The following is a 17591-nucleotide window of genomic DNA, read 5'->3' as shown; positions in this document are numbered from 1 at the left end:
ATTAACAATTGCACAATGTGTGCTTTATTCAGGAGCAATAATGTTATTGTAAAATGACGATAGTGACGCTTTTCTAACACAGCGCATGTAGTTCAAACAAGGGCAAATGATAGACTGTTCCGTAAGCTCATTGCCTCACACAGATGAATCAGTAAATCACTGGATATTAGGAATGACTCAAACGCTTTAATTTTAATAATTCTTTTCACTGTCTGATCAGCACCTCTTGGACTTTGAATTGCTCTTGGACAGGCATCCCGACGGATACGGCGACTGGGCGGCACCTCAACCACGGGACAAAAGCGCAATGACAACCCACAACAGTCAGCTTACCCTTAGCTATGCACGGAATTACGACCGGAATATGCGGAATGGAGGTGCCCGATGCTTACGAGTTGTTAATTCACCGAACACGAGAACCTATTTCGGCTGCAACATCCAATACGGGACTGTTACCGGCACCAGGGACTAGCGGAAGCTTTCGACACCTTACGAATGGCCCAATCTAATAGCGAACAGCCAGGTGGAGAAGGTAAGAAGGATGACTTTAGTTACACTATAGTCTATAGACTATAATTGTTTGCAGTTGAGCAGAGAATAAGTGATTGGGAGGTGGTGAAATGGTACAGGAAGGGGGACCCGGTGGTTTAGTTCACAGCGGCGCCGGCCTTGAAACGGCAGGAGCTGGGTTCAAATCCCATCCGGGATCGTCCGCCGGAAGTGAGGATTGACTTACCTAACTACGTGTTATTCATAAGTCAATACGGCCAGGCCGTTCTTACGAAAAAAATGGTACATGCGTTAAACTAAGTAGTCCAAACCACTAAGATGCTGTTACTGCAATTGTCCAACTATTCAATGCATCTGCATTCCGTTCGTCCGTCTGCTAGCATGCTGGTTCGTCGAGATCGTTGATACTCTCTTCTTCGCATTAATGTTTCTGTGTATTCTTACCAAAAACACTTTAGCTTTCGTCCAAAACACTTGCTTTGTTACAGCATAGGCACACGCAGTCCAATGTTCATGTCCAATGCCTATTGTGCGGGACTTCTATAAATGCAGACACAACGGCTGCTTTCGCCATCCGGTTTGCTGCCAGAAAGGAGTGAAAATATTATATAGTCCTCCCCTGGCAACACTCCCCACAATACACAACTAGCACGCAAAGGTGAACCATAAATTTCAATTCCAAAGCGTTTGCTGCCAGCAATTTCTAGATAAATTTTACACAACTACCCACAGTTCGCCCAAACCCATCCGATATTTAACACAACAAACAAGGCGTCGCTTGAAATGTTTCACAGTATATGCTGTTCCACTACTTAACAGCAGAAACTGAACCCGGCTGTAATGAAGCATCTTTCTTGAAGGAGGAAAATAAAGTGGTTTAAGAACGTTACCGATTGTGTCTAAAATTATCATTACAATACGAAAGCGTCGGAGAATATTAAAATTTCTGTAACTAAAAGTGTTTAAATGTTAATTCTAGTAACAAAAAAAGCTACTAAAAGCAGAGATTTTTAATAAATATTTTCTTCACCGTTCATTCTTTATACCACGCCAGACAGTTATGCTTACAGCAAAACAACAAACCGAAGACTTAAGAATCTTTGCAAGTGCTTTACATGTGGATACTCAACGCTCAAGTTCATGGCGGAAAGGTCAGAAGCCTCGCAACAGCAGATGGCAGAAATAGAAACATTTAATTGCCGTTCTCTATGATGCTAATCACGGGGAAGCATTGCTACGCGAAGAACGCTTATGGAATAGCTTCAGTAGATTGACAACATGATTGCATTCAATTATGATTAATGCAACGATCTGCAAAAAAATGAAGCAATTGTTGACCTCTTTCTGTGTGTTCATGTTCTGTTTTCTCAGCCACCAGTCTATCGTCTTACCTTTTCTCGTTTTTTTTTTTTTTGCTGTTCGCGGCCGTTAGATGACAGTAATAGAAAAATGGAAATGAGCAGAGCCAGCTAGTTTAAGGACAATAGAACAACCTTAATTTTCATTCCTTATTTTTGTTTTCAATGTTTTTCCGCAAGCGAAATTGCTCTATAAAAACACAATAGCCGAACGCCGAGCAGAACGGACGACGACCAGGACGAAGACGACGACGACGACGACGTTGTCCGCCCACTACGACTGTGACTGCGCCCCGGGAAGATATGAAAATTTATGCTTCAATGTCCCACAAATTTACCATCGTTATCTTTATAGAGCCAGCGTATCTTAGTCGTCCATTTGCCAGGCAGTGGTGTCGGTGGGAACCTCCATGCGCCCACCATGTCCAACAGTTGCTAAATAACGAACGGACGGATGGACGAAAGACTGCGTTCATTATCATTTGTTTGCATTTATTTATTGCAGAGCATTACAAGATTTTTAGCTGCTGACGGTATTTTCTGCTACTGCGGTAACCACCAAAGCAATGTTTTCTCTTCTTTCACTAATTTTGCCGCCAAAAGTTCTGTTTTGTCACGCGCACAAAACTGCGAAACACTTCCCGTAACAACTTCCGTATTAGTCGTACAACAATTACGGACAAGGCAGACCTATGCCCAATTTATACTGATACCGATTCATGCGGGCTGGCATTCTGACGCAAGCTACATGCTACAGCGTTTGGCTCTCTTTTCTAGGGCATATCTATCTGCTACATAAAAATTGAGTCCATTTCCAGGTTCACTCATGGAAAAGTTTGCCTCTAAAACTTAAAACTGCAAATGTTTCCAAAGATTCCTGTGCCGCTGTTTAATTAAATTTAATTTTCATACTGCAAAATTTAATTTGGCCTCGCATATGGCCGAAACGGCTCATTACAGACACCACCATCCCAGGAGAAGATATTAAAAATAAATATTTCAAGCTTTGCTCTGCCAAAGACACTCACAAAGTCGGACGAATTCGGAAGCGAATGCTTTTCATTGTTCTTTAGATTTCTCTCAATCTTGGCGCCCGCAGCACAGCACACACTGTCCCATCTGCCCTTGAGCGGATGTTCGCACCCTTTCTTGGCAGTAAGTTGTGCAAGGCATTGAACGTTTTCTCAACGTGTCATTCGAAACAACAATAGCTGAATGGTGGAAGCAGGCTGTTCCTGGCTTCCATATCCATATTTGTTCGAAATTATGATTCTGTTAACATAGCAGTGATAGTAGGCATTGGACTACATCAAACCATTTTGAGCAATTTAAAGCATACAGTTATAATACTTAATTGACTGTCTGTCAAACGCCCATAGGTAGGACGATAGCTTTATTTTACACTGGTAGTATTGATTTAGGGAACGGTTGAGTGATCATTTGAGACTGCTTCCCCGTCACAAGTTTACTGAGAGTATTTTGACCTTGTTAAAACTGTTTGTCCATCGACTAGAGTGACGGTTATTAAAAGGTAATCTTTACGAACGAACAAACGACTAAACAAAATCCGCAGTGACGCAGTTATCTTTTGTCGTGGGCTGAGACAGAATCGTAGCAAAAGGAAGGGAAAAAATCATCAAAATATAAGAGCATATAGCAAATGAACGCCTCGTGTCAACATTCACAGCAAGGGACGTGGGCAGGAGAAAAAAATTAGACTGAAAAATAGAAAAGAAGCTGATGTCTTCGACGAGACGCCATGAACAGGCACGTGTGAAGCACGGTCACGCAGAAACACCTTCATCCTTTCGTTCGGTCTCGGGACCACGGCCAGAGGACCCTTTACACTTCAACTCCCGCTCAAGCTAGTTTACCCCAGTTTCGAGTCGGAAGGTTTTTTTGCCCTTACTGCCCTTATTTATCTGACGTGTTCATTTTCCCCGGAGAAAAACCAGGCAAAAGAGTGTCCTCGTACACAAGTGCGGAAACGATACCGTCGAGAGCAACACAGCAAACACGCCAGCGACAAAAGACAAACGTGATAAAAATGCTTTCAACAGATGAATTATATAATAATAAAATATATAAACTTTTTATAACTTTGCCTTCTGGACTAGTGTCCTGGTGTGTTGCCCGTTTTCTCGTGCGGCACACAGACACACAAAGGAGCGAAACTAAACATCCAAAACCGTTAGTCAAGCTGGAGGGCTGAAACAACGGGCACGGAAGGACTCCTCGGCCAGAAGTGTGGTGTGCAGTGTAGAGTAATGACTTTAATAACATTGAGGAAACTTATCTGTCGACAAGGGAAACGGCACGAAGCCAGCAGCCAGGTCATGAAAGAAGAACAGCGGTTCATGGGGCGCAACGGAAGCACGGAAAGAATAAGCCCGGAACTGTCCGGAACTGCCCGGACACCGACAGTTTCCGTTCTATTGTAATGGTTGCACTTTTGAGCTGAGAATCGTCCAACTTTAACCATTCCACAGTGCCATTTTTCTCGAACAGCCCTCTATTAACAAAGAGTAGCATGTCCTTTTCCTTTTACCGACGAATATTGCGCGCAGACTACTGTACCACTTAACTCCTGGACGGTTCGTTTTAAACAAGGCTTAGGATGTAGTAACAGTCTTAGTAGGCTTGATGTGGATTTTTTATTTTACCTTTTTCATCTCATGACTCGATCAAAAGATTTCTTTTTTTCATCTTCTTTTGTTACATGCAGATTGCATGGCATGAGCCGCTCTACATGCAATGGTGTGAAATTGTGCCTGTTATTTCTAAGCAGTAAATCAAGCAACAATTTTCCGATTCTTTGCAACCCATCGATCATCCCCGCAATAGTGCAGCATCGGTTCCAAGCGTGTGGCCACTTTTTTCGAGTGCACAATGATAAACAATCGGCAGCAGTGGATCGCCACTTTGCAGGGCAAGCGGACAAGAAACATAAACGAAGACACGCAAAATAACTGTGTAAGCATTCTGCTAACTGTATGAAAAATGACACAACTTTTCCTATTGCGCGACCTAGGGGTACCGTAAGTAAACTAACGCAGAATAACGGTGCAGCCCCCGAGGGGAAGTCAAAGCTGAGCAAAGCATTCTAGCGTCATCAAATGCGGCGTAAACATCCGGAAAACCAGACACGTAGCAGGTCGTTTGTACTTTCACTTCTGCGGGTATGATTACAGAAACCATAAATCTTGGATATTGCTATCGGAGGGACACAATGAAGAAACAGTGGTACGTAAGGGCGCAAGGACACATACATACATACATACATACATACACGCACTGTGGTCGTACGAAGACGTAATGGGACACAAGAGAACACAACGCCTAGAGCACTGTTACTTCACTCCTTTTTGGTTTGAGGGGTGGGCAAGGAATGGAAGTACTTTTCCGGGTGCGAACCATATACAGTTCAACCTCCATCCAGGGCGACTTTCTGCTGCCGTTGCCGCAAAGTCACCACATAAATAAAATGACATTATTTGCTGCCTTTTTTGTTTATTTTTGTGCTGTCCTTTTTGTCCCAGTCCCATGTCATGCTGCCAACAACTCTGTCGCTGGACAATATTCCAACACCCGTTGCGTGAATCCCTCCCTCCCACCGCGTGGCCTTGGTATGTGTATCCGTGGGCGCGTGTGTGCTTCTGTGTCTGTGTCTGCATGATGAGAGTGTGAACGAAAAGCGTGCTTGCTTCTGTGCCGTTTCACCACCCCTCAATGCACCCTGATCGATCGTTTCCCACCAAAAACGAACAGCATCCCACGTCAGAACACGCACAGCGATCCCACTCCCGACGCACGTACACCTGTGAGAATAGAACAAATGTCACCCGGAATCCAGGGGTGATGGAAATGGTGGTAAAACGATCTGAAAGATATTTGACATTTATTTGGCAAATAAAGTAATTGATTGATAATTCCCAGCCGGACCCTAAAGGATGCTTGGGCACCCTCTATCGTCGTGGTGTCGGGCGTGCGCGGAAAGAATGAGAGCAGACGAGAAAGAATCTTCTACCGCCACACCATTAGTTTGGCATCAATTACACGCAGCATCAACTCGGACATTTATTAATTTGCCGACATTTCGCACACTATAAGCACGGTACGATTGTTTCTTGCCGATATCGTCGCACAGCAGGACTCAGTGCTGCCCAGTACCTTGACGTTTTGCTTCGGCTTTTGGCCTCTTCTTTTTCTTGCAATTTATGATTGAAAATCTACTTTTTCTTCTTCTGCCGCTTTAGCTCGACATTCGTGAAAGACACGATCATGTAGTGATAGCCAATGGCAACATAATGAATAATAAAAATATCGAAGGAGGCGCCTGGTTTCCTTCTAATGCTGTGAAATATTTCATGCTCCATTATGAGTGGACATTATCATCACTCTTTCAAATGTTAATTTCATGACAGTCATGTTGTTTGATATACACTGAACAAGTATGTACGGGTCAATCAAGTTCAAAACTCGAATACATAGTTTTTTATTTCTTATAATCCTGTTTGCGAAGAGTCTCGCGGTGAATAGTGTCGGGATGGGACACACAAAAATGATTAAGTCTACTTACCTCATGCTCGATCGCCATTTCGGAAGGTATAGCATATCGATCACCCCCAGCTTATTTATTGGTATCATAATGGATAAAAGTACTTTATTTATCAGTCACGGCCATCTTTCCTCGCTCGTTGTTCATACGTTCCTCTCTTTGTATGCGTTAAGTAACAATTTTCTAGAAGAATATTCGACTATACGATCAAGTAGTGTTGGCTAGCTTTCTTTGTATAGTATGTTTGTTTATGTTTTGTAGAATGTGTGCGTGTATGTGTGTAGTTGATGTGTAAAAGGTGTCAGTTTATCGTTTGGGTTTCGTTTGTTTGTTATCTAAATTCTCTTCGTACTGCTGTTGTAGGGGAAATAAAAACATAGCAACAATTTGGACACTTTCCGATCGGCCAGACTCTCTGGTTTAGATCGAATGCTTTTACAATATGTACACACTTTTTACAAGAGGGATCGAATCGATTTTGCGACACACTTATCCACGAATAAACGGTGAGTGAAAAGATTTTTTCGTTAATTATTTGTTTCTTTTTGTTTTGTTGCTCTAATATTCACTGGTGATATGTTTTAATGGTTTTACCCCTTTCGTTTGTTTCTTTGTCAAATTGTAGTATGATTTTTTTGTTTCCTTTTGTTTTGTTTTTTTTTTTTGTTGGTTTTGAAGAACAGTGAAAAAGCACATCAAGATATTCCTTCATTGTGTCATAGTGATATGATTCGTGTTTTTTTCTTGCTTCGATATGTCCATAGTCAAACACGCTGATAAGATGGTTTGTTAAGCGCATCGAAACACCAGCTTCTCTTTCTTTTTATCGCTAATTTAGCGTGCAGTCGAAAGGATGCTGAATCGACACAGTTTCGTTGAATTTGCCGGAGTTTTCCGAACGTACACGAACAAATTGTGAATTGAACAATGGCGTGTTACACATTATCTTTCCGCGACACGAAACGACTGCCTTGGGTCGCGGTCTGGTCCGGTTCGCGTTCCAATAATTTTTCTGAGTATGTTCGAATATGGCACCTAGACAGCATTGCTGTTGAACTGTTCGCTTGTCCAGGCGTTCTAAGCAGCTATGGACATTTCTTTACGAAAGTTGCTGCAGCGCAGATCGTCGTAAGGGCGCGCACAATTTGCAGCACGACGAGTGAGTTAGGAAGGGGTTGGCGTTGGGGTCGAAAACGATCGACCCGTGTCCCGGGACGGAATGTATTACAGTGAATGATAATAAAATTGTTATAGTTGAAGAGAGCGAATTGTTGGGATTGTGCTCGCCGACTCGTGCTCCTATTACGTTGCATTTAGGCCAACAGCGGACAGCACAACCGGATCGCGGCCAATATTGTGAGCAGCCAGCGCAATGTAAAATTCAAGCCCGATGAATATTTATTCGCCAATGCATCACCGCTTGCCGCTGAAACGGTTTCGCAGCCGTGGAAGGAATGGAAAAAGAAACAAAAGGATTCCATCACGTTTGTGTTCCATACCTTGCCGGCAATGTCGTGCCGTGTCCGTGGGGAGGAGGGAGCTTTGGAGAAACTCGGTGCGAAATGTGAGCCATAAAAAAGCCATCGCACCGCACTCCGTGCACTTACCTTGAACCCGGTCCGCTCGCGTGTCGCTCGACACGGCTCGCCGCGACTCCAGCATGGGAGCTTTCTGTATCTTTTCGCCCTCGACGCTCTCCTCGTTGCTTTTCCAGTATACAGTTGAAATGGTGGCGAGGCACTGCGAGAAAGCCAAGGAGAAATTTGCATGTTTTAGACATTTTTCTTGCCCTCCCGCTGCCTCCTTCCGTAAAAGGGCGCACGGCCGTACCTTGAGCTTCATATCACCTCGCTTGAAATGTTTTGGTTTCACACGGAATTCCAGCCCCAGTATGGAAGTTTCCAACTTATCCGGCCCGGACACGATGGGCTCGAACCGTTTCACCAGCGACCCATCCGCCGCCTCGCTATTGATGTACCACGTCAGATGGACCGCCGGTTTCGATCGGCCAGATGTGCAGTTTACGCGCACGATATCGCCGATCTGGTAGCGTGGCTTCCCGCCCGTAATATACGGATCCTCCTCCGGCAGCACTGCACAACAAATATCATTACAATCGACTCGAGTAGCCCCTTACGATTCCGTTGTTTGGCTTCGTTGGCTACTTACCGACTACCAGCATTTCCCCGTGATCCGACACCGTCTGGAAGGAAGGCGCCTCTGCTGACACCTCGCATCGATATTTCCCGCTGGAGGACAGATCAATCGGATCCAGAACCACCTGCTCACGAGTCGAGTTCTGCAGCTGTGGATAGCAACAAAACCCGGTTCTTACATTGCCAAAGTCAAGAACGCGTGCGCTGGTTGCGCCTACTCACATCCACAATGATGCCCGGTTGAGGAAATACTGTCCCGGGCGGATCGTCTCTTGGCACATATCGATAAAATTCGCGCCCATCCTTGTACCACTTCACCGAGTAGAGCGCTTCTCCTTCCATGTCATAATGACACTCCAATCGTACCGAGTGGCCCTTGATGGTGTGCTTGGGCACCCGCACCTCTGTGAGCATAATACCTGTGGCGAGTTCTTCCCCGCAGACGGTGAAGGTGAAATTACGAAATTAATTCTATGCCATCGTTCGTTACGTATAGTTATGAGTACATGACATTTCCTAGCAGAAGCTTCGTCCGAGAAAATCAAGCACCTGGCTTGGCTATAACTAGAAAAAAATTCTACTGGCGGCATATCCTTTAACCTTAACAATTTTACTATTTATATTCGGCCTCTCCAGTTCATTATTCCATGAATTTAAAAACTTCATAATTAATGCCATTTTGCAACCATAGTTGGAAATCTACCAAATAAACACAATTCATGCAAGTTGGTGTAAGCTATTTGACTCATGATTTCAGACGTTTTCTACTGATTAATATACTTTTGACTGATTAAAATAACTGATCAGCATTTTTTGTTCGTCTATTTACTCACCTTCCGCCAGGAGAAACTGTAGAATAACTATCCAACACCACATCTCGTGCATTGTTTGCGTATTTCCCAACAACCTGTACTGTACACATTCGTGCTCATATCGCTTCATCGGCAGTATTCCTCATAGCAGAAGCCCATGCTATCATTTTTTAATTGATCACTAACTTCACTATTTCAGCGTCATACACTCACTACACCCCCACTCGTTGCTTCTCTCTCTCTCTCTCTCGCTCTCTCTTTTCTCTCGTTCTTAAAGCTCTATGTTTTTCTCACACACTCTTATGCGCTTCTCTTTCTTGCTTGTTGGTTTCCTTAACCAGCTCCTTCACGCGGACGTGCTTGCACCTTTCCTGCGGCTGGATAGACTAGTAGTCACCGTGACTCCACTACGCCCTACCCCACTGTTAGTAATCGATTATATTGACAACCTTTTCAAGCTCCCACTCGTTCAGACATGCAGGCTAAATGTATCGGAAATAACACGCAAATTCCGTCGACAGTGATCGGCGTCGCCACGAGACACACCGTTTCCGTTCCCTGCTCAGTTCCGTCTGCAACGCCAAGCATCGGAAGGAACAATCACTTGCACAACACACAGTACAGTAGCACGGATTTGGAAAATATTATAAATTTCGCACCACTTTTCTCTTTAACACTGAGACACACGAAACACATTCACTTTCAAAAACTTTAGTCACACTTGTGGACGATAAACACCGAGCAGCACTGGCCGTTTTGATGGTTTTGCTCCGAACGCGTGGTAACTAATGGACTGCGAAAGCCAACGAAACCGATTTGCCCGTTCTTCTCGTTGATGCTGCACGAATAGTAAACTGTTTACAGCGTCGATTTCGTTTCTGCAAATTGTCTCGAATCACAAACCTTGCCTTACACGACCGGATCGTGGCCGCGTGCTACACCTCTTAACTAATTTTCGACACTTGTCTAACGTATCTTTTCGCTAGCAAAAGTACCATAAAACTCCACAAAACAAAATAGGAATTTATTTTTCGATTGCTGCTACATCTCCAACCCATCTGCAACATCGTTCAATCCGGTTTATTCGAAGCCTTTACTGAAAAATCGGGAGAAAAGTTCTTTCGTCGGGAGCGCAGGCGCACCATAGCAAAGCAAGCATAAATGGAGACCCCGTTGCATGCTCCGCGCTCTGTCGGCCGGGACCGGAACTAACTGCCATACCACGCTCTATGTGGGTGGATGTGTAGGGGTTGAGCAGTGCGGGCGAATTGTTTGTGTGTGCGCGGTTGTCGCTCATTCTTTACTTAATTTCATACAATGCGATCAAACGCTCTATCAATCAATTAGCTCTGTCTGTCGGCTTCTTGCCCATTAACGACATTATTTGCAACTTGCTGCAAACGAAAAAGATGAACCAACTCGTGTCGCGACGGTCGGAAAAAGCTATGTTTTATGCGTTTCGTGTCGCTACCAATCGTTACATCCGAATGAAATTCAATCAAAATGTTCATCATCATAAATTAAATGATCACATGGGTTTGTCTAACCGTACCACTCCTACAACCGTACCTTCCAGTCAAACCAAGCTAAGAAAGTCAATCTAGAAGCTGCTGTGACATTTATGATTCTTCTGTTTAGCCCCCAAACCCCAATTACGTCGAGGTTCCGCTTGGTGCAACAGCGAAAAAGATACAGGGCGTAAATTAAGACATCCCAAGTCATGCGGCCATCCGCATATGTAAAGGGTGCGGCTACTGAAACCGTTTTGCCTTTGTGTTTCATTTGGCCATGCATCTGGCCATTTGTCTAGGTGTGTTTGTTTTTTAGGCACCGTTAACTAGTTTTACTCTCAATGCACATTTGATGCTCCGGAACGAGCACGTCAAAAAATCAAATTTAAAATCTAAAAAAGGTACTACCGCAGTAGAAGTAACTATAGAAACACACCACACACACACACAAACTGACGCCCTTGTGTTATCTATTTACCGCTTCCAAAAACGATGATGCGATGGTCTGTAATCATTATATGGCGCGCATGTAAAATCCTGGTAGTCCAATCGTCAGTTTAGCAGGGCGCCAGAGCATAAAACCGCATTGAGCCGTTTTTCGTCGATGGGTCATATTTCTACTTCTATTTTCTTTTCTTTTTTGTTTTATTGCAACTCGAACGTTGCACCACTTGCTGCAGCAGCTCGCAACACTACATATATCGATATCGAAGGGCATAAAAAATGCAAGTGCATCGGAATCGATTTTTCCAGTTCAACGAAGGATTAAATATATTGCCTATACAAACGCACTTTCTTTCGCTTCGTATGCGTAAAACTGGAAATAGCAAATGCATCACGCAATAGTGCAGAGCGGCTAGTGAAGAGTTTTCTGCATTTCGTACAGATATAACAAAGCAACAGCAAAAACTGCATTCCCTCATTCACACGCAGTCGATAAAGGCTGCTAAAAGTGCCATACCTCTTCTCGCATACCCGCAAAGCGCCAATAACGGGGGTGCGTGTTTTTATGTGAGTGAGTGGCTCAAAGCGATCAGAAGCGAGTGATTTATGATAACACGTGTAAAACGCGCACGAAATACAGCTGTAGTATAATATGCGTTTTTGCCACAGAAAAAGTTGGGCGAAACTTTATGTTGCAACGGTCAAATGTCTGAAACGTAACGCCGCGGGTCGTTGATTAATACATTATATCTCCATTATCGACCAAAATCCAAATGAAACGGAAAAAGAAAGACAAAGCCAGTCAGGACAGTAGTTTTTTTTTTACAGACAGCGAATGAAAGAGGAGAGAGGAAGTGTTTAATTTAACATGAAATTCAATAGTTTACCTACAGCTTGTCGACAAACTGATTAAACTTTTCCGTTTTCCTAAAAAGCTGTTTCAATACCAAATTATTAAACACACAATTCTTCAACGAAAAAGCATTTATTTTAAATGCGAATTAACAAGAGTCAGTCAGTCAGCAACGTACTAAGAGCCTCCATCATCTGCTGCATAATTATTTCTTCAAATTCGCGTATACTGTCTGCTTCCAGCACAATTAAACAATTAAGCACTGACAAAAATAAATTGATGCCAATTAACTATGACCAAAATTTCATGCCCAACAGCAGCCCAACTGTTCATCTTTTAAAACCTTAAACCTTTTCATAATGTTTTTGACCGAACGGCCACCCAAAACAGACCCAATGGATGAGATATTACAAAATAAACAATATTTGTACTTCAAATACATAGTTCTGTAACGATGCCCATCCTAATGTGGAAAGGTGTAAGGCCATTAATAAAGTGCTGCAATCAAGTCTAGATGCGGGATGAGATTACTTTGCACAGTTTTCAAATCTTGTAACATGCAACAACGCACAAGATTGCAAACATGCACGCTTGTGCCTGTGCTCGGCCGCAATGCTCCCGGCGGGGCTGTAATGAAACGATGCAAGGCTAGAAGATACTACTATCACGTCACGTAATTCTGATGGAGACAACTCTTTTTCACCTAGTTAGTGTATTGCTGATGTACGTGACTGGGGACAAAAGAAGGACACTTGCAAGTGCGCTTTTGTTTCATCTGCAGTGAAATATCCGTTTTCCTTTACCCTCCGCGACGGCCATACGCGGTTGCGCTTGGAGGGCGTCGTGCTGGCACACGTGCCACCACCCCCGGTGTTCGCCTTGTGCAGGGGAAACGTCTAAAGTAATGTTAGTTAATCCGATATCCGTTGCTCGCGGGAAAACTCCATTTTCGCGGTTTTCTTCTATTGCCTTTTTGTTGTGTAGATTGTATTGTATGGATGTGTGTAACGAGTGTGTTTGCTTTGAACAGAACCCTAACCAAAATTCAATTATTGCCCGTGAATCATCATTCCGAGTTAACCGACACCCACACGCACCAGTATAGATCTGGCCGGACCATCCAAATGCAGTGGTCATCGGTGGGTTTTTTTTCTGTTTTAGGGTTCTTAAACTTTGCCTTTGTTGACCCACCCTACCTTGCCTACCTTCAACACGCCAGCGCATTGTTTGTATTCGTCCTAGTGACAGCTGTTCGCACCTTCTCAATGCGCCACTTACAAATGTGGTGAGTAATCGCACAGCGCACCCCAAAAAAGGGACTCGAGCCCGGAACGCGCCCCGCCAATGAGTCATACTCGGACGAGATCCTGCCATTCCTGAAATGCAGCAGTACGAAACCTATTGCATGCAGGCCACTGAATTGACTTGCACTTTTCACCACACCTCTGGTTCATCTGCTCCGGAGAGAGAGAAGGAGCGTACATAGAGTGGCCTTGGTATGCCCCCCTGCTATTCACCCTATTTTCTAACATATGACAGCATCAGGGGTCGAGGATTAGGTTTCTTCGTTCGAACGAACGGACGGATTCGCTGCACGAGGAGAAATAAAACACTTTGTTACCATTGCGAACGTTAGCCTACATTCGTGTGGCTGCATTTGCTGGTAAAATAGCCCTAGCCGTGCTAGAAGAAGCCATTTAATAGACACATTTTGTTTGTAATTTTTGATAATGATGAAATAGTCCGGTCAGCGTGACATAAACACATCACATTACTGTTCGTGATGATGAACAGTTTATTGCAAAGCTGGAAGACAATGAATGTTGGGGTTCTGTTGGGATACTGGGCTAGCTGGTTATGTGCAAATGTACTGAAGCCTGCATCTCTGCACCTCGCATGAACAATAAAGCATGAAAATTGTTTAGTGATTTAGCTTCTTGTTTTCAATGTTTACGAAAAGCAAAGCTGTATGTTCTCTTCTGTTTACAACCGCCCCAACCAAAATACTCCCGTACGCCGTAAATCACGCACATACGTACGAACTGTGAACGCACCCTGCTGTGATTAATGACGTCCTCTTCCTTCATTCGAGCCGCGCAACGAACGGCTCAGAATGGTTCTCGGTAACAGCCGCATTTCCGCGATCGACTTCTTCATGATCGAGCGTACCATCGACACGCGCTCACCCCAATATTCGAATTACTATGCCTCCACAGCTCGATGCGAACGCTTGTGAAGTGTTTTCCAAAATTGATACAAAATTGTTAGTTCCAGTTCATGAAAATCTGGCACTGGCAACGGCGATACCCTTACCCAACTCGGAACGGCACTCGAAGACCGCGGAAGACCGATCGGCCCTGCGACCATGAAATTTAACTCTATGAACACGTCATGTGTCCGTTTTCTTGCTGCGTTTAGTCTCCCCCACCAACCATTGCCATATGTTTTCAATTAGAAGCGCTCTATCAACATTTGCGACAATTCTGTGATGGGTTTTTATAAAAAAAAACCTTGGTTTGAATTTTGAAAATGAAACTGAACACGGCTGCGTGCTTCACTTTCTCCCGTTCGCGAAACAAACACGTGTTGATACATTGATCACCGCGATCGTCCCGATAGTGGTGACGCTCTGTGACGGCTTTCGAATCGTTTTTAACACTGTACTTTTTATGGTTACACTTTATGATAAGCAGCTACGACGCGATTGTCTGGTGGTGGGATCATGTAACCCGAACGGCCAGCGTCATGCGCCTGCAAAGGACCGACATTTTACACGCACATCCTTTCAAAGTGCTGAAAAGTACTTAACAGGAAGGCTGAAACCATTAAACTCGATCATTCGCGCCATAACGCTAATGCATTTCACTGACGCTGTTCCATTTGGGTCGGTTCGAGTAGCACACACGCACAGCAAACCCTCTCGAGGGCTCGAGAGATTTTATAAATAAAAAATGCATGACTCTTAAAGCTACAAAAAAAAAAAACAAAGAGGGAACAAAATTCTCGGTCTCGGCCTAGAAGATCTATTCATTTTCAAGTCCGTAAAACAATATTCTTTGTCTAAGGCAGCAAAACGATCAGCACAACGATCGTTTCCAAAGCCAATTTGATACCAATGCGACAATGATACAATGCTAAGGGGTGCAAAATTGAGAAAGACGATCTTGCTGTTACAGCTCTTGCCGCTCAATCATCATCGATTATGGCCAGAACAAATGAACTAAGAGTGAAGGCTAATAATCGTGTACAAAAGCATTCCATTTGACTTCTTCTCCTTCACAACACTGAAGATGCATCTACCATTCCATTCCGTCGATGCCGGACGTGGGTATCGTTACGGCCGTCGTTTTAGATGGGTGTTTCCAGCACCCACTTCATGGGAACAAACAAATGACAAGAAGCTGTACACCCACAATCCCTTTGAACAGAGCATTTTTTTAAGTTCTCCCGAGAAACGCGCTTCTGCAAGATCAGCGCGAGTTAAATTGAAAAGCCAGCTCTCTGCCAGCAATTATAACGCACGGAAGGGAGAATATATTTAAATCGTCGCGTCAACGAGTTGTCCCAAAAGAAACTGACACATTACACATTGCATACACTTTCAATTGCAAGCAGCATGATTCTTGCCGAAGCAACAAGTTCTTCACACGTCTTTTCCTGTTCTCCACTTCAACGCATCAATGATTAATTGGTGTTTTGTCTTTGTGCGGTTAGGCCCGGCTTCTTCAGCAACTCGAACATGCTCATTAGCAGTTTGCTTTGCCGCACAATCGCTAATCGCTTTCGATTAACGGCTACAAATTGTTGTCGATTCCACACTCCAAACCACATTCAGCAAAAACGCACGCAAATAACAATGTTCCAATTTGAAGTTTGCTCTGTACGCACAAGAACGACGCTTTTGCCAGCATCCCCTGCTTTTGCAGAACTTCTGAAGGACCAATTTAAAAACTTTGCTTTGTTTTCGGTCTCTCTTGGCGTGCGTTGTGTTACCATAAATATGGTACTTTTTCTGTTTGAGTGGAATAAAAGGGTTTCTGCCAAGATGGGGACATGCTACACATGCTCTAAATATGCTGCAGACGATGATTCATACCGTGTTTCATAAAATATGTTTATTACGCGCGCCTCATCCGCGGGGTTTATTGATTGATTCACTGATTGGCATGCAAATCGTGCTAGTTAGCAATTGACCATTTTTTTTTTGCGATAGTCGAAGCTCCTTAGAAATCTACCACGGTGCAACATTTTCAGAACGGACCGCATCGTCCAGGACGCGGGTGGTGTAATTGGAAATATTTCTGTTTACACGACGCTCGCAATTGTTTGCATTGCTTTTCTTGACAAGCCAACGTTCGTGCAGACATGTGTACCGAGCCGGTGGGGAACATACACGCAAACCCTTCGCAAAACGGCGTAAACGAGGTATGGGGTTTGCACCCCATACCGAATTGCAAATCGGCAGCTTTGAACATATAGCCGTGAATAATTAATTACAACAACACTCCATACGCTCAAGCACGCATATGGTGCGGCTGCGTTTCACGTTAGTATTTGGAGCGGTGTAATCGAACGACAATGGTTTTGCTGCTGGTTCTAAATGCAGCAAATGTACTGGCCTACGAAACATTTCCTTCGTATCAAGTGACCAAGCATAAAACGGAACATACACGCTGTACAACGCTCTGGAGCAACATAAATGCTTTTAAATGAGTAAGGATATCGAAATATGCAATCGATGGTCCGCCAGTTATAAAGAATTATAGGTTTTATTTATGTTAGGGGGCGGTCCGGTGGTGTAGGCGACAACGGCGCCGGTCTTCATACGGCAGGACCGGGGTTCAAAACCCATCCGGACCGTCCCCCCGTAGTGAGGACTGACTAACCAACTACGTGGTATCGGCAGTCTAGTAAGCCATTTCGATGGCCAACATGAGCTTAGAGGTCGTTAAGCTAAAAAGAGGAAAAAGGAGAAAGAGGAGAGGAAGAAGAAGAATAAGAAGATTTTTGTCGTTACAATCTTACAGTTGTGCCGAGATTTGCAGCCAGATCTACTGGATCGTGTACGGACCAATGACATTGTTTGTATCTCATAGTAGCATGTTTCAAGAAAGAATTTCCAGTAACAATGAGCTCCACGGAGCATCACCCTATGACATCAGGGGCATACAATGTCAAAAATAGAATTCGAACTTCGATTTTCTTTTAGTCACAAAGATGAGCCACGCTCACATGACCGCATAATGCGTGTCCAATCGATTATTTGCGCTTCCCAAACGAAACTCCAACGTTCGAAACATGCAGGCTTCCAGCAAGCAACCAGAAAACGGCATCAACAACACAAAGCTGAACGTTCTCGTTTCAAACGCTGCTACCATAAAGCGCCAAG

The 17591-nt window shown here is 44.0% G+C and overlaps 1 protein-coding gene across 1 annotated transcript; it reads right to left on the bottom strand.

Moving 5' to 3' along the window:
• Positions 1-7601: 7601 nt before the first annotated feature.
• LOC126565059 (uncharacterized) lies at positions 7602-9601 on the bottom strand. Its single transcript, XM_050222198.1, has 6 exons — positions 9416-9601; positions 8805-9013; positions 8596-8731; positions 8257-8519; positions 8034-8166; positions 7602-7852 (listed from the first exon to the last, which is right to left on the bottom strand). The coding sequence occupies exons 1-6, from the start codon at positions 9522-9524 to the stop codon at positions 7740-7742; spliced, it is 963 nt and encodes a 320-aa protein (XP_050078155.1). The 5' UTR covers positions 9525-9601; the 3' UTR covers positions 7602-7739.
• Between the last annotated feature and the right edge of the window lie 7990 nt (positions 9602-17591).

This window comes from Anopheles maculipalpis, chromosome 3RL, assembly GCF_943734695.1.
Source record: "Anopheles maculipalpis chromosome 3RL, idAnoMacuDA_375_x, whole genome shotgun sequence".
Lineage (NCBI taxonomy): Eukaryota > Metazoa > Arthropoda > Insecta > Diptera > Culicidae > Anopheles > Anopheles maculipalpis.
Note: the sequence above shows the minus strand (reverse complement) of the source record. Positions and strands in the feature narration are given on the sequence as shown.

Excerpts from the sequence above, each read along its gene's own strand:
- LOC126565059 (XM_050222198.1), bottom strand. The coding sequence starts at position 9,524 with ATGAAGCGATATGAGCACGAATGTGTACAGTACAGGTTGTTGGGAAAT. Across the intron at positions 9,014-9,415 it reads ACAGTTTCTCCTGGCGGAAG|AACTCGCCACAGGTATTATG; the intron begins GTGAGTAAATAG and ends TCTGCGGGGAAG. Across the intron at positions 8,732-8,804 it reads AACCGGGCATCATTGTGGAT|CTGCAGAACTCGACTCGTGA; the intron begins GTGAGTAGGCGC and ends TGCTATCCACAG.